Source organism: Caenorhabditis elegans, chromosome IV, assembly GCF_000002985.6.
Source record: "Caenorhabditis elegans chromosome IV".
Taxonomy (NCBI): domain Eukaryota; kingdom Metazoa; phylum Nematoda; class Chromadorea; order Rhabditida; family Rhabditidae; genus Caenorhabditis; species Caenorhabditis elegans.
Genome location: NC_003282.8, coordinates 6,233,136 through 6,254,529, shown reverse-complemented (window position 1 = coordinate 6,254,529; position 21,394 = coordinate 6,233,136). Strand labels below are relative to the sequence as shown.

Genomic DNA, 21,394 nt, shown 5'->3' with positions numbered 1-21,394 from the left:
AATTATTAGTGCAAATCTGTATTTCAAAACACGACCGAAAAACCATGCCGGGGCACTAATTAGTGCAAATCTGTATTTCCAAACACGACCGAAAAACCACGTCGCCCCACTAATTAGTGCAAATCTGTATTTTCACCGAAAAATCATGTGGGCCCATTAATTAGTGCAAATCTGTATTCAACATAGAAAAACAATATTTGTCGAATCTTACACAGTGGCTGCGAATATCTTATTTCGCAACAAATTCTGTGCTTAAGGTTTTGTATAGTGTGAAAAATTTCACAAGTTGCGCCTTTTTGGTATTATCTCTCATAACAATTTGTTTAACACTCATATTTATTGTTTTTTTTTGGTAAAAGAAAAGGTTAAATGTATTGCTCACGGGAAAACTGACAAACGGGAAAAATATTAAATATAATGCTCACGGGAAAACTGATAAACTCAATAATGCTCGCGGGAAAACTGACAATCGAAAAATGTGGGGGAAATAGATTTAACATTTTGTTTAAAAAAAAAGATTAAATATAATGCTCACGGGAAAAATGACAAATGGAATGGAGGGAAAAAAGATTAAATGTGGTTACTACAATCAAAATGTGGGGAAAATAGCTAGCGGGTAAACAGTGCAAAAACGTTGTATTGAAAAATGAAAAAAAGTATATACAAATTGGTTGGGACTACGGAGGGGAGAGTTTTTAGTAAACTAACAAGTGGTCCAAGTGCAAGTGAAGAGTGACAAGTGGTTCATGACCGAAACGCATTTGTTATCCCAAAGTTTGTTCCCAGTATGCGGACGTCCGCAACGCATTCGGGGCATTTCATTTCACCATTGTGGCGGCTCGAAATTTCCCTAATGCACGCGCCACAATAAGTGTGCAGACAGGAACAAACCTTGGGTTTTTTTGGACCGCGGGAGGCGTATGAATCGTGACAAACCGCGCAACAAGGGCGGGGCACGGCGGACAGTTCCGTTCGTAACTGGGCAATTTCTGCATTGAGGCGTCCGGTGTTTTCGGTTGCAGTCTTGAGATTGTCGATATCGGTCGCCAACTGTGCGTTTTCTGCCCGTAACTTTGCAACGTCTTCCCTGCATTCAACAAGTCGTTTTTCGGCAGCCACCTGTTCTTTCTCCATGACTTCCATTTTGCGAAGGTAGCCGTCCTCCATTTCTTGAAGATCGCCAAGACACCGGATAAGAATTCCCGTCTTGCAACGGTCGTCATCACCCATAGCTAAAAAAAAATCGGTAAACTAGTAAAAGATAAGCATAACAAAATGAACCAAGAAAAAAGCGTTCAAGTACGGTTGTTTAAATACAGGCAAAGAGAGGCGGGGTTTATGATGATAACAAGATGTGTGGAAAGATCAAAATAAAGCAGAAAGGTCAAAAACTTTTTCAGATTCGTCAACCATCATTCCAGGTCTTTGATATTCGGAAACGCGTTTTTAGAAAAAGTTTGTCTTTCCCTCTATTGATATGTTTTCCATAAAATCAAACAGGTTTTTTGTGTTGTAGCGTTTGGAGTAACCCAACTCTTCAAGCAGAAGATCAGCGACAAATTCAACATATTTACACATCATGTGCTGATTCATTCCAATCAAGTTTGTGGGCAGGGATTCTCGAACAAAATCTTGTTCAACCAACACGGACTCGTTGATAATTTCTGTGATGCGCGACTCTGCGGGTTTCCTGATAAGTTTAGAGAACAGAAGACACGCAAAATCTCTGTGCAAACCTTCGTCTCTGTAAATTGAAAGTTGAGAAAAAGCAATTTGGGTGAAGCAAAAACCTTGAGATCAGCTCGTTTGAATGAGTCAGCCCGGGGAGCAAACCGCGCTTTTTCAGCCAAAAAATTGCAGCAAACGAAGAACTGAAAAATATTCCTTCAACAGCAGCAACGGCGGCCAAGCGCTCGGAAAACGGGGCATTGTGATCAGAAATCCATCGAAGACACCAATCGGCTTTTGCCTTGATAAATTTAAAAGTTGTTATTGCGTTGAATAAAATATTGCGCTCGGCGTCGTCTCTAATATAAGCCTCCAACAATTTTGCATACATCTCGCTATGGATGTTCTCGACTGCGATCTGGAATCCATAAAAAAATCGGGCCTCTGTGACTTGAACTTCGGTCGAGAAACGGGAGCACTGAAAGTTTACCAAAATGTCATGTGTGTAACAGAATACACCTACCAAATTTTCAGTAACGATCCCATCAGAAGCGGCAAAAAATGCCAAAATAGACGAAATAAACTGTCTCTCATCACTAGTCAATATTTCCCAATGGCTCATATCCTTTCCCAAATCAACTTCCTCGCTAGTCCAGAAACAGGCAACGGCCTTTTTGTAAAATTCCCAAATATCGCGGTGAACAATCGGGTGGACAACAAATCGGTTATTGTTAGGCGCCAACAACGGTTCGAGAAAAGTGTCTATTAAACAAAATTCAATACAACAATTTTATTGGAAAATCATTTGAAATTACGAAAAATGCAAGGTTCGCACAAGGTTAAACTTAACAATGGTGAATTAAAATTGGCACGTTTCAAACATGTGGTGCACAATTGAATAGAGACGAAATCGTTCAACACTTTGCGTTTGGTGCATTTCTTGCGTGGTTTTCTTGATTTTTCAACCGTATTGGAAAACTGACCGGCATTTTCATTTTGTGTAGTCAATTCTGGTGTCACAGTGGGCTCCACAGAGTCTGCAAAAAGAATAGGTTTTTAAACGTTACACACGTGAAAAATTACCAGTTGCTGGTGGGGACGGTGTTAATTGAGACCAGTGATAGCGACCGTACAAGTCCGGTTGCGGGACCACGGCGGGGCGGGGGTCCGAATACAGAGGATTCATTGCGCGCACCACTCCCGATCGTGACAAAAATCTAAAATGACAGGCAGTTTGTAAATGCGGTGCACATAAGGGAAAATTGTGGCTATTCGAAAAGACAACTGAAAAGTGGAGGAGGCAGGCTATACAAGAAAGTGTGTATGTTTCCAGAAATGCAACCCTTTTCGTGTATGCACTCTTTTTTAAACTTCGAGGTAGTGGTCTTGTTTGTTTCTGCCTGTGTGTGTGTGTGTGTGTGTGTGTGTGTGTGTGTGTGTGTGTGTGTGTGATGAGCTCCATAACAACTTATAGCACGTTTTATATTCACGCTTGATTGGTACTGAAAGCCAAAACATCTTTTCACGCCTGAATGGTACGGAACGCAACAATAACGGTAATGAGGAAAACATGCCAAATACGAAGAATCTAATTATAATTAAACTATAGTGTCGACAATCGGATTTCTCATAAAATCAAGTGAGAAAATTTGGTCAAATTCTGCATATACTATGCAGTAAAGACCGCCGACGGGAACCTTTTCTCGGAAATTTAAACGAATGCTGACGTTTGTCTGTCGCACCAACTCAAATAGTGAAGTGTCCTGAGCAACGGGACTCAATTCAAAACCAAAAATCGTATATCCGCCTTCTTTAAACATTTGGGTGCTAATAGAATTACATGTGGAATTGCTTCGCGAGTGACCGAGGGTTTCTTGAAGTTGAATGTATGCCTCCATAAACTTGTTTCTGTCAAAATCTAAGGCAAAAGGGCGGCCGGGGAGTGTCATTCCACAATAATCAACATGTATATCAGATATACCATGTGGTTTGAAATTGAATGGTGATTTATCATAAGAGCCATTGTACGCGTCAGAATCAACAAGACCAATGAAAATTCGACGGGGCATCTTGCTTGTGAAGAGTGTGTTAGCCGGCGCGTCAAGACGTCCAGACTCTATATAGAAACTGCGCACCTGTGAAGATATTAGAGGATATTGGATTATTTTGTGCTCAATAATGGAGCTCTCTAGAGCATTAGATAGACCGTCGGCAAGATCGAATTCGTTAACCAGAGCGTAAACGTCGGTTATTTTGAACTGAAACTCTGTGTTGTTGTCGCGATTGTAAACCTCAATCAAAAATTTACTATCATTTGGGTAAACTGTAAGTTTCACATTACAACCGTTCAAGAGCACTCGCGGCTGATTCATCAAGTCAATCGAAATGTTTGCCGCAACTTGTATTTCGTCCTGGTTGTAAATTGAGGCACAACGCTGTTGAAACCCAGGACTACGGTGGTCGCCAATCACAGGGTCATGATAGAAACCGGCCGCGGTTAGAGTGGAGTTTTGAATTTCCTTCCCGTACATTAAAACGTGTTCAAAATAGCTCTTGTACGCATAGTTTGACGAGTTGTGAAAAGCTAATTGTGAATTAATGTGTAGTGTGAAATTTCAGATCGACTAGTTTTCCGGTCACAACTCGGATCCCCGTTTTCAATGCACAACTTTACGATCCACACATTTCAACGTTTTATACACTAATTAATGCCAGAAACTTATTCGCAACATTGGCACACATGAAGCAATAATTAATAGGCACACACGGTTTTCAGTGAAATTCCTCAATTATTCTAAAACGGGGGACCAACCGAGAAATTTGCAAAAATGCGCAACTTTAAGTCTTTTGCACAACTATTCCCACTATACTACTAACTTACTCTAATTGCTTGATGTTTAAGCAATAAAATAACAGAAAAATAACATAGTATGATATATTGCATAAAAGAAGATAGGACCGCCACCAAGCAGTCGAAGAAGGCAGAATGAGTGATTTCTTCTTCAGAAAATGGGCGGGTTTGTGGCTTCTCTGACTCTCTCAAAAGCTCAGAATGTGTGACGTTAGAGCTAGAGATTATTGAAATGTAGGAGGTTTTGAGAGATTAGCAAAAAAGGAAAAAAGGATTAGAAATGTTTTCAAGCTCTTCTTTATGCCAAGATCATGAAACGAAAGACTTGTTTGAGAAGAGGGAAATAAGATTATGAAATTATGAAAAAAGATGGAAAATAAATAGTTTTAATTGTATTTCAATCATGCTTCAATTGGCCAACTCTTGTGTTCAAATTTAAATTAAACAAAAAAATTATTATGCTGTTTCACGAATACTATATGAACAGAGGCATTTTCTCTGTTTTGATATTGAAACTTCAGCTGAAAAAAAGATCTCGTAAAAACAGTCTTGATCATGAATTAAACTAATCTCTTCTTGTTAATGTTAGTAATGATAGAAAAATATTGCCTGAACTTTGTGGTTCCACTTATTTTAACTTATAAAATAGTGAAACGCATCTAGTAATTCGAAGAAAAAGCAAACTCTCTATTGAGGTTTTCAACAAAATCACAAAGTTGGCAATCACATTTTTTTCCAAATTCCACAAAATTGATGAGTAGGTTTTATCGGACACCTAATATAATTGCTCAAGTCAGAGCAAACCTATTATTATTATCAGTAATTTCAAGTTTTGGTAGTTCAGCCAAAATTGATTTCGGGAAAACTATGAAACCGCTAAAAATGTTTACATCAAAGTCTAAACTGCAAAAATGTTGGAAAATATTGTAAAAGTATGAAATATTGAAGTTAAAGTGCTAATAATTTTTAATTTAATTTTAATTTAATTTAATTTTTATTTTGACCAGTACGCTCCTGGAAATGTGTTACCCCCACTTTCGCCAAAACTGTATTTAGAAATTTTTTAGCGTATTTTTATTTAAAAACATGTTTTACACTTATGGAAATAATACTAAATTTTTTATTATCCACTACGTTGTTTTAAACTATTTACTTGTCCACATTCTCTCTCCGAGCCCACTTTAAAACAAGGAAACATGAATTTTCTGTAAAATTTCAGTTAATTTCCTCTGACCCTTTTTACAAACACCAGCTAATTACAATCTACTACGATAATTTTAAAAGACCATTCCTCCCCCTATTTATACAATACCACCACGCTGTAGTCAGACTGTCTTCGATCTCTGCGTCTCTCAATTACTTTCTATTTTCTTTGTTTTTGATAAGACTACACTCTTCCTACCCAGTACATATGCAATTGCTTTTGTCTTAATTTTGTTCAGTTTATTTTAACATATATTCTGCTGAAAATAAAATGAATCTTTTGAATTTAAAGGATTTATTTAGTAAATTTTTCAGTTTCAGATCAAAAATGAGTGCTCCTTTAATTGACAAATACCGGAAAATGGCAACTTTCGACTGGAAAAAATTGAAAGCAGCCGTTGAAGGAGAAGAACATGTTAGACTGAAGGTATAGTAGATTTTGGATTTATAAAATATTTATATATATTTCAGTCAGAAGTAGTTGCTAAAATGAAGTCAGAACCAGTATTTCACAGAGATTATCGAGTATTGAGTAGAGAAGAGCAAAGAGAAGTTGTTCATCAGAGATGGAAGAAAATTGTCGAATGGGGGTTGTTCAAAGATGTATTTCTTATTAAATTGTAGATTTTCAATATATTCGAATATTCAGCCGTACTCCGATCTTGAAAACTTCCATGCATTGACTGAAACTCTTGAAGCTTATGATCAAGGCACATCTGCAAGGCTTTTCCTCCACGGAAATGTTTTTGGAGCAGCTGTTAAGTCAATGGGAACAGATAGACATAAGGATTTGATTCAGAAAACTGAAAACAATGAGGTGAATTTCAAAGAAAATAGCATACAAAATTAAGAAGTACTCAAGAAAAAGAAAAATCAAAACAAATTTGAAAATAATTTATTCTAAAGAAATTTAAACAAAAGCGCATTGTATTCAAATCTGGAAAGTTTAGGTTTCCTTGCAAAATAGCAAATTTCAGATCGTCGGAGCATTTTGTCTGACAGAAGTAGGCCATGGTTCAAACACTGCTGAAATTCAAACAACAGCTACATTTGACAATGGAGAACTTGTTTTCAATACTCCAAGTGTCAGTGCAATCAAATGTTGGGCTGGAAATCTCGGTGGGTTTTAAAACATTTTTAATTTTAAATTTAAAAAAATCCATTTTTTTAGCTCACTCGGCCACTCACGTAGTTGTTTATGCTCAACTTCATGTCGAAGGAAAGAACGAGGGATTTCATGGATTTGTGATTCAAGTTCGTTGCCCTAGAACTTTCCAAACTCTACCAGGAATTACCATTGGAGACATGGGCTCGAAACCAGGATGCTGGCAGGGAGTAGAAAATGGCTGGATGGAGTTTAAGAACCATAGAGCTCCTCTGAGTGCACTTTTGAATAAGGGTTGTGATATTACTCCGGATGGAAAATATGTGACAAGTTTCAAATCTGCAAGTGAGAAGCAGAGTGTCAGTTTGGGAACATTGTCAGTTGGAAGGTATGTTTTCAATACTTTACGACGCCGGCCGTATAGAAAAATTTTTTAATTGAGTGAAATTTGTATCTAAAAGAATTTCTGTTAAAAAAATCAGGTTCTGAAGAATTTCTAGCCGCTGTTTTACCAACTTTTTAAATGTGTTGTTTTTTTCTCAGTTTTAGTAGATACAAGATGCAAATTTCACGGCCGAGCCTTATTATCAATAAAAGCAAAATCTCAAAACGAATCTATTCCAGCTTTAATCGATACTTTTAAAATATGAATTGATTTTCTAGAGTGAAGCCATTGTATTTAATACAAATAGAAATAATGGAAATGGCATTCTTAGGACAATTCGAAATTGTAAAAGCAGACGAATTCATAAAGTTGGGAAAACAGTGCAATCTATAAGTTTTTCCGATTGATTTTTTTCAAACAAAATACTGTTTCAAAATTCAAACTTTACCAACAATGGTTTCACAATAACACAAATTTCAGACTCGGAATTATCGCAAAAGGAATGATGGCTTGCACTTTTGCATCTACAATTGCTATTCGATACAGTGTTGCTCGGCGACAGTTTGGACCAGTAAAAGGCGGTGAGCACCATTCCTTTTCTCAATTTCTCAACTTTTGTATAATTCAGCTGAAAATGAGATCCCAGTTCTCGAGTATCCACTTCAACAGTATCGTCTATTCCCGTACCTATCCGCTGCAATTTGCATTAGAATATTCCAGAAGAAGTGGGAACTCTAAACAAATTGTTTTCAATAATTAGTTAAACTTTATAGGTTTGTCGGACATTTCACTGAATATATGATGAGAGTCATAATGGGAGAAAAGTCAGACGAGCTCTCCGAGTTCTCAAAAGAAGTACATGCATTGTCGTCTGGAGCTAAACCGGTTGCAACGTGGCTTGGTGTAGAATCCCTTGGAGAAGCTAGAAAAGCTTGTGGAGGTCATGGGTATGTTTCCTAACATAACCTGAAACTTAACTTTAAGAAACTCATTTTTTGAGAATTCGTCTTTCTATTTTTTCCAGATTAAAGTTAAAATTTAAATTACAGATACCTACAAATGTCACGATTGAACACCCTCCGAGATGACAACGATCCATCACAAACATTTGAAGGAGAAAACTTTATGATTTTGCAACAAACCAGCAATATTTTGCTAGGAAAAGTAAACTTAATTGTCAGATTCTTTAATCATATTGAGATTCTGATGTTCAGGCTCAATCAATTGGATCCATTGAGACCCCGATGTCTACTATGTCATTCTTGAATCAAAAACCTTCAAAGTTCTCATCATGGTCTTCGAATCCAGTTAATGACGTGTTGTCTGCGTACCGATATCTCACTTATCACTTACTTCAAACAACTTCGGCAGAAGCTTACAGACTAAAAGCATCTGGAAAGAATTCATTCGAAGTTCGAAATGAAATTCAAATTCATAGAGCTGTCAATTTGTCTGTTGCATACACAGAACATACAATGATCCATTGGGTTCAACAGTTCTTGAAAGAAATTGAAGATCAAAGTGTGAAGCCGGTTCTTCAAAAAGTTTTGAATCTTTTCTCACTTTTCCTTTTGGAAAGACATCTTGCAACTCTTTATATTACTGGATATGCTTCTGGTGGAAAGTTTGGAGAAGATCTTCGAGAGAAGCTTAGACTCGCTGTAGCCGAATTAAAACCCGAGGCCATTGCTTTAGTGGACTCGATTGCTCCAGATGATTTCATTTTACATTCAGCTCTGGGAGCATCTGATGGAAAGTCAGTTTTAAAATGTAAAGGTTTCTGCTGAACTTTAAATTTGATTTTCAGAGCGTACGAGCATATAATGGAAGAATTCCGGAAGTATACAAATGAACAACCAAGATGGGTTTGCGATTTGGCTCAGTTTTTGCAAAAGAGATCACAAGGATCCAAGCTATAATATTTCACAAACTGTATATTTCCCAATAAATCCAGTTTTTGAATAAATTCAAAATATACAAACAATTTCAAATTTCTTTGAAAGCTAAAATTTTTGCAAAAAATAAAAATCTAAACGTATAAGCAAAGTTTTCAGATTTATACATATCGTCGACGTGAAACGGCAAAATTTTTTAAATGTTTAATTGAAAAAATTTATTAAAACTTTGGTACCCGGATGTCAGGAAATGCTTAAAAGGCTTCTAACACTGGAAAATAGTTTCTCATTTAGAACCAAAACGATAATGTTGCGTTAGTTTAAATGAATTTATATGATTAATGTGAAACGGGGAAAATTTAAAATAGTGATAGCGCCCACGGGGAAAATGTTTAAAACTATTTATTAAGTGCCAAAAATCATTGTAGAACTTTCACAATGTATTTATAAAATAATATTTATATGAAATAACACCAAAATTTAATTTATTTCCACGCCAATTTCTAATTTTACTTTAAAAACTGTTCTCACAATATTATTGTATCAATGTTGTCGCGAAGTCGATGAATACAAAGATTAACTCGCTCACGACTTTTATTTTTAATTTCTATTCTCCACGTGATAAAGAATCCATTTCACATATCTGGAGAATTTATAAATTTATCAACTCTCATTAATTTGCTAATTGGCTTGAAAGGGTTGTGCATCAAAAAGGTCTTCCGTTTGAAATTCTTCGCACGATGACAAATAATTTCAAAAATACAATTTTCAAAACTTAAAGTTTTTCAGAACTCGTCCGTCTGATTCTCCAATGTCAACTTTGTATTGCGTGCGAATAACTTCAGGAAACTCTACAAAGGCTCAGAAAGGCTGTAAAAGCTCGAACACAACTGAAGCTCCGTATACCAATGTTGCGTGATTTCAAAAAAGTGTTATACCATCAATGGGAAACGGTAAAAAGTTTTTTTTAATTTGTAGGTGCAAAATGCTTTGAAAATTTTTTGTTTCGAGATTTTAAAAATAGAATAACACAAATTTTTATCAAATTTCAAACAATAATCATTTGATACCATCCGTTAATATAATCTCCATTGTAATCATATTTCCAGTATAAAGAACCCATTTCACATGTGAAACTGATTGAAAGTTTTTCTAACCCTGATTCAATTGATGTCATTGCTCTACACGGACAAGTTGTTGTAGATTCAGTATTATTTCCTGTACAATTACAACCAGCACTTTCTGATAAACATCTTCGCGTTCTAATCCACATTGTATCGCCATCATTTCTTCCGTAACTGGAAAAAGAGCTCCAAATTCCTCCAATTGGACAACAATTATATGTTGAGTTAGAAACAGATGCAGCAGTTTCAGCGGCTGTTGTTAGTGGTCCACATTGAGTTGTTCCGTTCAGAACCATTGAGACATATGGAATACAACAAGTACGTTGAGCTGGATATGAACATGGTTATGTGTTGCACGGATAGTAGCGAGTTGCATTTCCACTGAAAAGAAATATTCTGATGTACATAAATAATGGTAGGAAAGTTTTTTCATCCTTGATTTTTTGCATTTTCTACAAGAATTTTTGGAGTGGAATTTTTTTTGAAATTTCACAAGTTATAGAAAACTACTCAAATGAAGTGTTTTGCAAGGTATTTTTTTCAGGTTTGGTTACACATCGATGCTCAATAATTGGGGAGAAATTGTGTTCCACCCTTAATGATACTATTCCTGGTGAATGGCGTGAGCAAATCTAATTTTGGAAGTTTCCAAGCATATCATACCTGTCACAAGGACAACTTATTTCCTCTGAAACGCAGGATAAGTTTTAGCACAAGAACCACAACTCGCTGAGCATTCGACACCTTCTGCATCAGCCCATTCACTCCATAAACCACCAGTTGGACAAGTCACGTTGATGGAACATGTCTTCAATTTTTAATTATTAAAAACTAAAAAAAATCTTTAAAAAACTCACAGAGCGATCTGCTCGACAAATTCCAGCAAGGAATGCCACCAAAATAAACACATGCCACATTTTGATCGTATTTAGTGGTTTATGAAAGATTTTATAGATATGGAGAATGGAAAGAGAAACTTCCATAAGAATTTCAATAAAACGAACAAACACCTGAGTCCAACAGTTTGGAGTTGATATGTGATATCTGATCAGTTGAGTATATCAGCATCAATTTTTGGAAAAGTGAATATCTGAATTTTTAATTTTTGAACTTTAGAACTTTATGATTTTAGTCGAACTAAAACTTATAATGGAATAAAAATTATTCAATAGAAACAAAACTGATAAACAAGTATTCAAAATTTTATATTTTGACCGCCAAGTTTTGCCATGAATTTTATGAATTTCATTAACACCTTTATTTTTTGCATTGGGGAGTTTTGAATGAAATTTAAGTGTTCACATCAATTTAGTTGAGATTGAGATTTATTGAAATTATCAACAAATAAGTTTTTCACAACACATGCTGAACAAATCCAGTCACTGCATATCCACCGTAGTCATAGACCCAATTCATATTTTGCATATGACAACTGAAGGAAATATTCAAGGTACTTGTACCAAGAACACGTCGAGCTTCACAATCAAATGGACGATCTTCGAGTCACTGATTGGGGACTGATGTTGAGAACCGTACAAGTGGAACATAAGTTCTTCCTCCTGTAAAATTTACGACAAATTTGATTGCCAGTGCTACTATTTTCAGAAAATTTCAGATTTGGAGTCTTACCATACGCGCTACACGCCGGTGATCCCGAAATATCATTACTTGCTATCAATGCAGCAGTCATAACACAGTTAACATTGTTGATTTGAATAGAATTAGCAAAATAATTCGATCCTTGGGCACATCTCTCTCCAACTTGAGAAGCTGGTAACATTGCAGGACATGGACATTCTGTTTGGATATTCAAATTGATACCACTACATACAACCGGCATCTTCGGATACACATTTCCGGGTTTGAATCCATTCAGAGTTTATATTATCTCTTGAAAAACCACTCCTGTCACTCCATATTCCGTTTACTGGGCAACATGGTGTGTTGGAAGAAGATTTATCTTTTGGAATGGGTCCGCATTGCATGGTTGAATTGATAAGCAGTGGAACATAAGGAATGCAACACGCACGTTGACTAGGGTACTTGCAAACGTTGGTGTTACATGGGACATAACGAGATAATGCACCACTGAAGTTGCTTGATTTTGGTAGTAAAAATTATTTCGGTTTCAATAAAACGTTTTTTAAGAATTTAGTTTGGTAAATTTATTCATGCAATCGTGTAAGTTGAAAACAATTTTTAGTGGTCAGCAAAACTTACGTGCAATTGCAATTGGCACTTTGTGATAGACAGGTCCTTATGTAGATAACTTCAGAACAAGATCCACACGATTGCTTACACTTATCGGTTGTTGTCCACTCGCTCCAAAGTCCCCCAGGCGGACATAACACATCAGCTGCACATTGCTTGAAATATCTTATTACAAATGAATCTTGATTGATTACTAGCAAAACAATCAGAAATAAAGATAGAAAATAGTTCATCAAAATATTGAAGTTGGTATGGGAGGTATCAAAAGGTTTTTTGTATATTGTCGGCTTTTTTTATTTGTGTTCAATGTGTACATTTAAATTTTTGGTCGTGCATTGCCTGAATAGAAAAGCTTTGCTTAAAAAGAATCAAATAAAATAAAACCTTTAATCTGTAATCTTTTAGAATGTCACTAGTCTTTGTGATCATAAAACCAGTTTTAACAGTAATCAGAACTAGCTCGGTGAGCTGTAAAACAGCAAACAATCACTTGATAAAATAAATGTCACAGCTGATTTGTAAAACTGAAGTAATCTATATGTTTTATTTTATGATTGTTAGTAACAATTAGAAAAATGTAGAAAAATCTAACAAAATTATATGAATACCTAGGAACTTTTCAATTTTGTGCAATGTTATAATGTGAAAAATAAAAACCAAAAAATGTTGAAATTCATTAAAGTTATATTCCGAGAAATTCACTCAAGAATATTAAGCTGACTGAATCCGATAATCTCGTCGTTATTTATATCAAGCCGATAATATAGAGTTGTCGTATCGCAAAATACTGTTGCTCTCTGATCTCCACCTGACACACAGTCTGACATTCGCTCTTCTCCAATTGTGCCGTCTGGTCTCACGTATCGGATTACTGAAGCATATGGGTATTTTTCCCAGGGATTACATGGACGTTCTCCTTTACCTTCATTGAAAGCTTTCAAATCTTGGTATGCTGTGCAACTTTTATCAGTGTAAACCACATTCATTGGGAAATAACGGATAGTTTTCTTCACTTGTTCTCCTACTTCAACCAATTTTCTGCAGGGACAATCTGTTCTTGTTTCCATTGTTGTAGTTGGATTGACACATGGACATCCACTAGGTCCCGATAAACATTTCCGTGATCTTACATATGCAGTGTTGTTTGAATTGGGTTTATACGCACTCCAATCTGACCAGAATCCATCTTTTGGACAACACGGTGCTTCACTTGATCTTCCAGTGTCTTTCGGAAATGGACCACATTGGGAGGTTCCATTTATAATCATTGGTACATAGGGAATACAACATGTACGTTGAGCAGGATAGACGCAAGTTTTTGTATTGCATGGAATGTAACGAGTTGTGTCACCTCTGCAAGAAATATTATCAGTATAGTCTGTCTCTAATATAGAGTGGTATAGTCAGTATAGTGAGTCTGTATAATTGTAACTAAATCATGTTTTGTTCTGTTTTGATCAGAAAAAACCCAGTAAATCAGATTGAAATACTTATGCCCAGAACTGTAATCAGCAAAATTTGCTAGAACTTACACACATGCACAGTTTGGAATATTTGTGGATAGGCACTTCCTCGTGTACAAAATCTTTGCACAAGATCCACAATTTGTTGGACATGGCTTTGTAGTTGCCCATTCCGTCCACATTCCTCCTTTTGCACAGACATCATATGAGCAAGTCTAAACAGTTTATCGACTTATTCATTCAGTAACTAAATGCTCACTGGAAGGGCCTGTGCTCCTGCAATGAGCAGGAAGAAAGTAATATGACAGAAATTAATCATGTTCAATCTTGAATCACATGAATACAGTTTTATACCGTGCGAAATCAAAGAATTCAGAAAATGATTTTTTATGTGATAGAAAAAAACGTATTCAAAGGATGTTTGCTGCAGGCACAAGAGTTAAATTGAATTGCTAAAAAACGTGGAAAAATAAACAGGAACAAAACACAGTTTTCCGATTCAGTATTTCAAACTACATCTACATCTTACATACAAACTACGTCCTTTTTAAAGAAATTAGGGTGGAACATACTTGTAAGGGCTCGCCCTAGGCTTTGCAACTTTCAGTGTGATTAGATTTGTTACATCCTTACACTTATACCAGACTTGTTTTTCATAGAAATCTGTCATATATTTTTGTTTCCGAAATGTATGGAAACACCCATTTTCAAAATTTCCAGACTGAAAAATGATGTCTGCAAATTGGGTCAGTGGGTGTTCTTCTGACGACGTTTTCCAATTTAATTCAGCGATAAATATGTCTTATATCATTCAAATAACTAATCTGTGTTTTAAGTATACGCGCAACTTTGGTCATCATGATGGTCTACGCTTTAGATTGTCTGGGAGCGGCCCATATTAAAAAAAAAACAAATTTCAGCGCAACAGCAGAGTTTTTAAAATTAACTACTTCGGCAGAAAACTTGATTGCATATTATTTCTATTGCAATCTGAATTCTGTGGACTAATAAATAACTCGTTTAAATTCTCAAATAATCAACATAGTTGCTTGAAACCAGAATACCATTCGCGCCAATCCAATTACAAAACGCTATTTCCAATTAGTATAAATCGTTTGAATTTAAAATACATTAATAATAATGTAAGGAATAATAAATAGTATTTATTAGACTATAATTCACGAATTTCAAGTAATAATATTAATCTGACTGAATCCGACAACTTCGTCGTTACTTATTTCAGCCCGATAATAGAGAGTGTCCGTATCACAGAAGAATGTTGCTCTTTGATTTCCTCCTGACACACAGTTCGACATTCGTTGTTCCACAGGAGCTCCGCCTGTTGGTTTCACGTACCGGATTACGGTAGCGTATACGTAGCCTTTCCAGCTATTACATGGAACCTCTCCATTAGCTGCATCATTGAAAGCTTTCAAAGTTTGGTACGCTGTGCAACTCGGATCATCGTAAACCACAATCATTGGGTAATAGCTGTTTTTACTCTTCACTTGTTCTCCTACTTCAACCAATTTTCTGCAGGGACAATCTGTTCTTGTTTCCATTGTTGTAGTTGGATTGGCACATGGACATCCACTAGCTTCAGATAAACATTTTCGAGATCTTACAAATGCAGTGTTATTTGAATTAGGCTTGTATGCGCTCCAATCTGACCAGAATCCATCTTTGGGACAACACGGTGCTTCACTTGATCTTCCAGTGTCTTTCGGAAATGGACCACATTGGGAGGTTCCATTTATAATCATTGGGACATAGGGAATACAACATGTACGTTGAGCAGGATAGACGCAAGTTTTTGTATTGCATAGAATGTAACGAGTTGTGTCACCTCTGTAAGAAATATTTATCGCGAAATGATACGAATCATGAAAATTTTTCAAATTTTGAATAATACCATTTATTAGACATGAAACAAAAAACTGAATGCTTCTGCTTTTTTCGATTGTTAGCATATTTGAAGTCGCGGGGCATTCTTGTTTTTTACTTAACAAAAAAAAGTTTGAACAAGGTGTGAAGGTGTTAGGTTTTTTTAAAATATCAAATAATTATTTATGTCTATTTTGATTGTGTAAGACTATATTCTTAATAAAATCCTGCAAATTTACAGGCAATTCTCTAAAAAAACCTGAAACTTAACCCAACAAAAAAACTAACACGCAAGCACAATTCGGAAAATTGGTGGATAGGCACTTCCTCGTGTACAAAATCTTTGCACAAGATCCACAATTCGTTGGACATGGCTCTGTAGTTGACCATTCCGTCCACATTCCTCCTTTTGCACAGACATCATATGAGCAAGTCTGAATTGTTTATCGACTTAATCATTCCGTTATTGTAGCAAAATACTTACTGGAAGAGCTTGAACTCCTGTGGACAGCAGGAAGAAAAGAATATGACAAAAGTTTAGCATGTTTCAATGCTGTATCACATGAATTCAGCTTTATATCAGACACAATCAAAGAATACAGAATTTATATTTTATGTGAAAGTGGCTGTATTGAAAAGATGTTTGCTGCAGGACTGAAAGTCGATTGAATAGTTGACAAAAAATGTGGAAAAATCAAACAAGAAAAGAACAAGATCTTTTTTGTTCAAATTTTCAACGATATCTGATTATTTTGGAATCAAAGGTTTACAAGGTTTATTTAAAAAAAGAAAAAGTTATTGTTTGTGAATGTAACATTTAAAAAGCAATTTTTTTAATGATAGTTTATCTAGAAATATTCTGAAAAAAAGTTGATCATATCACTGCGACACTTGGCAACAAATATAGATTTCAACTGAAATGTTTTTGTTTTCCAAAATTTGATCATCCCAGTTTCCAGAAATGTTCAACATGAAATAACTCTGTCTTTGGCAATTGAAAAATTTATCATCAGACATTTTCAGAGCTCTCCCAAGACATTCATTCTATGTGTCATTTCCAATATTTCAATTGGTTTTCCAAAAATCAAACAAGGACTAGCCCAGACAGAATAGGTTTTTATTCCCATCAGTGAACATGATTCCTTGAACTTTATTATCCATATAAAACCGGAAAATTGATGAAATAGAAAGTTAAAGATGTCGAAGCTCTTGTGTGTTGTGTTTATTTGTATTTCTGTAAGCGTGGCTCTTCCTGTAAGTTTATTCCTTAAAATTATTAAGATTAATCTCGAAATTCAGGAATGCTCAAATAGAATCTGTGAAAACGGAGGATTGTGGAGTGAATGGACCACTACGGAGGCATGTCCAACTGAATGCGGATCTTGCTCGAAAATATTGTATACGAGGAAGTGTCTTTCTTCAAGTTTGGCAGATTGCGATTGCAAGTGAGCTAAATTTAAAAGTTACTGTTTTATATTTTAAAAAAAGTACCTGCCTGCCTACCTGCAGGCAAGTAGGCCATCTTGAACTCTTGGCTTCATTAATTTTCCAGTTTTACGTTGAAGATAAAGTTCATGGAATCAAAAAGTTGTATTGGTAGGAATTGAAATCATCTTAAAATTGATTGAAATGAAAACGAATTGAATTTTGTTAATTTAAACCAAAATCAAGAAAATAGGCTGAAGGCGGTAGACCCTGATTTAGGCCTAGAGCCCTAGTTTTAAACATGAGCATTATAGGTGTTCGAACCTAGAGTAACGTTCGACAGTCTTCAAAAAGTTCAAATTTTTCAAAATGTTGGCAATTTACCAAAACTTTTACTGAACATTTGAAAAAAAATGCATAAAACATTTGTGAAGCGTTTGTTTATGTTATTCGGTGATGATGGGCAGTCTTTATAGCGTACAACACAATTATGGAGACACGTTCATACTATTAGCCTTTTAACTGTTTTACATGTTGCATAAAGATCGATATTTTTGTACACACTCTAGTGTTAGAGACCCCATAATTGCAGCCCGCAAAACCCTACTGTTTTTAAAAATATCAAACCAATGAACACTTGTTCGTTGATAAATTGTCTTCTTACAGAGGTGAATCGTCAAGCCTCAAGCTCTGTAACACCCAAACTTGCCTCCCCGCTTCAGCTAGAAGACCATGTTGTAAACCATATACACCATTAAAAATTAAAAAAACAATGCAATGTGGACCATTACCAGAGGAAGATACAGATACATCAAAACCTTGTTGTCCGAAAGGAGGATTATGGTCATCTTGGAGTGGATATATAAGAAACTATGCAAGCAATGGATGGGAAAGAACTCGATCATGTTTGTCTGGAACAGCAGGTTGCCAATGTACCGGTTCAACAGTTGAAACTTCAAATAAGTGCCCTTGTAGAGCAATGATTGATGTATCTGACAAAGTCAAAAGAAATTTGAAAACATTCCCACTTTCTGTTGACTACGATGGCAATTCCTGCACTGCACGTCAAAACTTAGAGTATTTCAATAATGTTCCCACACAGATTGTTCCATGCAACGCCTGGAAGAATTATTTGTACACAGCTGCTATCAGATATGTCACTCCAAATGATAAGATTGTGGAACAGCGAGTCGCAAATTGTTTGGCATTGGGACAGAAACAAGTATCATTATTCTGCGACTTGAACTCAGGCTACTGGAGATTGGTTTCAAATAACGATGAAGTTGTTGGGTTCAACTTAATCAACTTAATTTTGTCATGGGGTAGTTATGTTTTGTGAGAATACAATTTTTGAATCAAGTAATGAATATATTAACGAATATTAATATAATTTTGCACAAAAGTTTTTAGAGTTTCAAAATTCAAAAGTTTGAAGGTGAAGTAACGGGAAACATTTCAAAAATAATTTACATGGTATCATTAAAAATTTGTTTACATTCAAAACGGCCTATCGTATTCCTGAAATTCGGTGTGGAAAACATTTCTAAAAAAATGAATAAAAATCATAAACTCAAAGTAAAACTCACAGTTTTCAATTTCTACCATTTCTAAAATGTGTTAAATCATTGAAGAAAAAAGCAATAAATTGATTTGACCCGTTTAATTAGGCCAAATATATTGATAGTACAATGTTTTGTAAAAACTTCATAAACGTATAAAAACTCAACCAAAAACTTATTTTTGAAAAGTATCAGTTAAATAATTTCAACGACAACCCATTCGAAACTATCTCCAACTTTGCACAATTGAGTTTTGATTTGCACACCGTTGCAGTAGATCGGAAGTTTATTTTGATTGTCAATCTGGAAAATGAATATTTAGATATTTGTTGTTAGTTTAATAACTTCTATATAAATCCTGCTCCTAGATAAACTTACAATGATCCCGAGATGATTGGCATAAACTTGTGGATACTTTCTATGACCAGTAGCCGGCTCATACTGAGTTACTCTCGTTCTCAACACAACTTTATTTCTAATTACATCTCCTTGTATGAGTTGATCTATCTGTTTCAAATATTTGACACATTCCCATTGAGACTTTCCATTTGGCTAAAATCCATTTCTTTGTAAAACATTGTTTTTCAAGAAAAATTACCGTTTGTTCAAAATATCCTTCAAAGAAGTGCCCTAGTCCAAGCACATGAGTTTTCGAAGTAAAAATTGATTTTCTAAAGAACTTCATTCAAAATAAAGTAGAATAAATTATGATAAAGCTTACTCTTGTTTGTCACAAATCCACAAAAAATACGTATTGAGATCTTTTTTTTGGATTGTGCTGTACACAAAAGCTTTCATCTGAAAAATGGAAAAAAATGTACCTTTAATTTACAGGGTGGGCCAAAAGTATGGTAACACGTTTGCAGCTCTATAACTTTACTAGTGGAGAGAGTTATTACATCAATTTGTACAAGTTTTGTTCTCCATAAAATACTGACCAGATGAACGTTTTGAATTTTCAAAATATTCCCATCCGCATCGCTGCAGGCCTTCAGAACTTTTGAGATCACGACCGTTATGGCACGCAAGTCGGCATTCTGCGGGATTTCTACATTTTTCTCGAGGAATCCATCAAATGTCTTACAAGTTTTTATAGTTCAAAGAATGCTCTTGGTCTAGAGATTCTTTAAAAACAAAAATCCAAATAATTTCTATCACGGTATTTCTGTCATGGACTGCGGCAGTAGGTTAAGCCTTGAATGGCATAGTCGCCAGAAAGATGGATGTGAGCGGCGAGTAGCAGTATGCAGAAAAATTCATTTTAGTATTTTTCGAGACGTTTTGACCTCACTTTCCAGAATTTTTTTAGAAAATTGAGCTCGGATGATTTTGTGGGTCGTTACGCCTTGCGAAACCAAAAAAACTGAGTAAATTTCGCAAAGTTGAATTCATGAAATATTCAAAGGTTCTTGCTAGGCGCCAGTGTCGACACAGAAAATTTTCATATGCTACAAAAACAATTAAAAACGCTTCTTCACTTCTTTAACTTTAAATTTAACATAAAAATCATACATCTGCAAATTATTGGCGTGCGTGGGAGGTGTGTTTGTGTGGGAAGTGCCGCGTGCCAAATTACCGTTTTTTCGAAAGGGTTCGCCAAATTGTCGAGGTGATAAAGATCGCACCTTATTGGGAAACATTACAAATTTTGAGTCAAATTGAAGGACATTTATTCAGCTATCAGTATTCGATAGAAGAATGTACGTATGACGTGGCAGTCGCGCGAAAAGCTCATGTAAAAGAGCGCTTCATGTGTTACCATACTTTTGGCCCACCCTGTAATTATTCAACTTACAGTTCTTTTTCCACTGATACTCATGTTTCTAAATCCCTCGCCGATTACTTGGTTCGTGTTGTTAGAGGCAACTCGTCTTGTAAGACCACTGATTTTCTCTTCCACGGTTCCAAAAAACTTCATACCATTGAACAAATCTTTTTCAGATGGTTTCACACTGAACTTATTTGTGTGAGTTTTCGAAATCTCAAATCAAAAGCTTACGCCTGTACAGTTATTTTGTATCTTCCAATCTCCAGACCCTGGTTCGTAGCCTTCGCTGATGCAAAGTTGTTTGTAGAGAATACTAAAATTCCATCAGCATTCTTCTCCAAGTTTGCCTCAATTCCGTGCACCTAAACAACAATTTCTTTAGTAAAGTTAATTTATTCTAACCTTTGCAAAGTTTCCTTCCACAGTGACTTGCAGGTTGAGTCTCTTTAATTGGAAATTCTTTGGATGCTCTGCCAATGAAACTGTAGCACTGAGAAAATTTCCAAGTTTAATTCCACTCTCTGAAAGCATTCTTTCCGAAATATGGACTGACAGATTGTGATGGGAACTGTAATACTTGGAATAATTGATATGATTATTTTAATTACTGAACGAAAATTGAACAAATATGAATCATAAACTGGTGTACTCACCCAAGGCTAATAATCTGGATAAATGTTGAACCATCCGAATAGTATCCTCTAAATGCCGCGAAGAAGTCGATTATTTGAGCCATATTTTATCTCAAAACAAATCAATAAAACTTTAAAGAATGCCTCCAATCAAACATAATTAAAACATTTTTATGAAAAATTCAAAACATAGAGCGAAAGAATGTTCACTTATGAAACCA

General features: G+C 35.5%; 7 protein-coding genes, 10 non-coding genes and 2 pseudogenes across 23 annotated transcripts; 8 read left to right on the top strand and 11 right to left on the bottom strand.

Annotated features, from left to right (window-relative positions):
* Positions 1 to 324: 324 nt before the first annotated feature.
* On the bottom strand, positions 325 to 4,689 carry F58F9.1 (uncharacterized protein). Of its 2 annotated transcripts, none has more exons than NM_068543.6 (5): positions 4,550 to 4,689; positions 2,752 to 2,885; positions 2,192 to 2,705; positions 1,791 to 2,146; positions 325 to 1,744 (listed from the first exon to the last, which is right to left on the bottom strand). In NM_068543.6, the coding sequence occupies exons 2-3, from the start codon at positions 2,852 to 2,854 to the stop codon at positions 2,470 to 2,472; spliced, it is 339 nt and encodes a 112-aa protein (NP_500944.3). In that variant the 5' UTR covers positions 2,855 to 2,885; positions 4,550 to 4,689; the 3' UTR covers positions 325 to 1,744; positions 1,791 to 2,146; positions 2,192 to 2,469. The 2 variants fall into 2 exon arrangements, 1 of the variants encoding a protein (NP_500944.3); NR_131542.1 differs by having other exon boundaries at positions 1,447 to 1,744; positions 4,550 to 4,612.
* Positions 745 to 1,230, bottom strand: T13A10.2 (RING-type domain-containing protein; the record flags this gene model as incomplete). Its single annotated transcript, NM_068544.3, has 1 exon — positions 745 to 1,230. One exon carries the CDS (start codon positions 1,228 to 1,230, stop codon positions 745 to 747), a length of 486 nt encoding a protein of 161 aa, NP_500945.1.
* Positions 4,690 to 5,026: 337 nt separating the features above from the next.
* 21ur-7817 lies at positions 5,027 to 5,047 on the top strand. Its single transcript, NR_055524.1, has one exon.
* Positions 5,048 to 6,037: 990 nt separating this feature from the next.
* Positions 6,038 to 9,172, top strand: acox-3 (Acyl-coenzyme A oxidase acox-3). Its single transcript, NM_068542.8, has 11 exons — positions 6,038 to 6,149; positions 6,194 to 6,325; positions 6,372 to 6,539; positions 6,700 to 6,841; positions 6,894 to 7,215; positions 7,693 to 7,793; positions 7,841 to 7,937; positions 7,986 to 8,159; positions 8,262 to 8,376; positions 8,427 to 8,968; positions 9,020 to 9,172. The coding sequence occupies exons 1-11, from the start codon at positions 6,051 to 6,053 to the stop codon at positions 9,129 to 9,131; spliced, it is 2,004 nt and encodes a 667-aa protein (NP_500943.1). The 5' UTR covers positions 6,038 to 6,050; the 3' UTR covers positions 9,132 to 9,172.
* Positions 7,377 to 7,397, top strand: 21ur-9703. The gene has a single exon (NR_055523.1).
* 21ur-9841 lies at positions 7,527 to 7,547 on the bottom strand. The gene has a single exon (NR_055522.1).
* 21ur-10928 lies at positions 7,528 to 7,548 on the bottom strand. The gene has a single exon (NR_055521.1).
* Positions 9,173 to 9,393: 221 nt separating the features above from the next.
* Positions 9,394 to 9,414, bottom strand: 21ur-7307. The gene has a single exon (NR_055520.1).
* Positions 9,415 to 9,994: 580 nt separating this feature from the next.
* On the bottom strand, positions 9,995 to 10,015 carry 21ur-8218. Its single transcript, NR_055519.1, has one exon.
* Positions 10,016 to 10,155: 140 nt separating this feature from the next.
* F58F9.11 lies at positions 10,156 to 11,148 on the bottom strand (annotated as a pseudogene). The gene is made up of 3 exons: positions 11,089 to 11,148; positions 10,895 to 11,039; positions 10,156 to 10,612 (listed from the first exon to the last, which is right to left on the bottom strand). Coding segments are annotated over exons 1-3 (662 nt in total).
* A 586-nt stretch (positions 11,149 to 11,734) lies between these two features.
* Positions 11,735 to 12,675, bottom strand: F58F9.10 (annotated as a pseudogene). Its single transcript has 3 exons — positions 12,452 to 12,675; positions 11,861 to 12,319; positions 11,735 to 11,790 (listed from the first exon to the last, which is right to left on the bottom strand). Coding segments are annotated over exons 1-3 (739 nt in total).
* Positions 12,401 to 12,421, top strand: 21ur-6414. The gene has a single exon (NR_055518.1).
* A 296-nt stretch (positions 12,676 to 12,971) lies between the features above and the next one.
* F58F9.9 lies at positions 12,972 to 14,237 on the bottom strand (the record flags this gene model as incomplete). Of its 2 annotated transcripts, NM_001306784.2 has the most annotated exons (4): positions 13,104 to 13,313; positions 13,365 to 13,795; positions 13,975 to 14,120; positions 14,165 to 14,224. In NM_001306784.2, the coding sequence occupies 4 exons, from the start codon at positions 14,222 to 14,224 to the stop codon at positions 13,141 to 13,143; spliced, it is 810 nt and encodes a 269-aa protein (NP_001293713.1). In that variant the 3' UTR covers positions 13,104 to 13,140. The 2 variants fall into 2 exon arrangements, with proteins under 2 accessions (NP_001023244.1, NP_001293713.1); NM_001028073.2 differs by having other exon boundaries at positions 12,972 to 13,795; positions 14,165 to 14,237.
* An 818-nt stretch (positions 14,238 to 15,055) lies between these two features.
* On the bottom strand, positions 15,056 to 16,353 carry F58F9.8 (ShKT domain-containing protein). The gene is made up of 3 exons (NM_001028072.4): positions 16,274 to 16,353; positions 16,078 to 16,223; positions 15,056 to 15,753 (listed from the first exon to the last, which is right to left on the bottom strand). The coding sequence occupies exons 1-3, from the start codon at positions 16,331 to 16,333 to the stop codon at positions 15,093 to 15,095; spliced, it is 867 nt and encodes a 288-aa protein (NP_001023243.1). The 5' UTR covers positions 16,334 to 16,353; the 3' UTR covers positions 15,056 to 15,092.
* A 568-nt stretch (positions 16,354 to 16,921) lies between these two features.
* On the top strand, positions 16,922 to 18,595 carry F58F9.6 (the record flags this gene model as incomplete). 2 transcript variants are annotated; one of them, NM_068541.3, is made up of 3 exons in its annotated part: positions 16,922 to 17,043; positions 17,089 to 17,234; positions 17,881 to 18,595. In NM_068541.3, 3 exons carry the CDS (start codon positions 16,987 to 16,989, stop codon positions 18,551 to 18,553), a joined length of 876 nt encoding a protein of 291 aa, NP_500942.1. The 2 variants fall into 2 exon arrangements, with proteins under 2 accessions (NP_500942.1, NP_001368374.1); NM_001380263.1 differs by lacking the exons at positions 16,922 to 17,043; positions 17,089 to 17,234 and having other exon boundaries at positions 17,987 to 18,553.
* On the top strand, positions 17,384 to 17,404 carry 21ur-8545. Its single transcript, NR_055517.1, has one exon.
* On the top strand, positions 17,784 to 17,804 carry 21ur-6770. The gene has a single exon (NR_055516.1).
* Positions 18,596 to 18,863: 268 nt separating the features above from the next.
* On the top strand, positions 18,864 to 18,884 carry 21ur-8190. Its single transcript, NR_055515.1, has one exon.
* A 22-nt stretch (positions 18,885 to 18,906) lies between these two features.
* Positions 18,907 to 21,290, bottom strand: F58F9.3 (the record flags this gene model as incomplete). Of its 2 annotated transcripts, NM_001028071.5 has the most annotated exons (8): positions 21,195 to 21,284; positions 20,944 to 21,109; positions 20,773 to 20,903; positions 20,569 to 20,725; positions 19,495 to 19,571; positions 19,372 to 19,444; positions 19,152 to 19,325; positions 18,907 to 19,076 (listed from the first exon to the last, which is right to left on the bottom strand). In NM_001028071.5, the coding sequence occupies exons 1-8, from the start codon at positions 21,275 to 21,277 to the stop codon at positions 18,969 to 18,971; spliced, it is 969 nt and encodes a 322-aa protein (NP_001023242.1). In that variant the 5' UTR covers positions 21,278 to 21,284. The 2 variants fall into 2 exon arrangements, with proteins under 2 accessions (NP_001023242.1, NP_001370585.1); NM_001383101.2 differs by lacking the exons at positions 18,907 to 19,076; positions 19,152 to 19,325; positions 19,372 to 19,444; positions 19,495 to 19,571 and having other exon boundaries at positions 20,560 to 20,725; positions 21,195 to 21,290.
* Between the last annotated feature and the right edge of the window lie 104 nt (positions 21,291 to 21,394).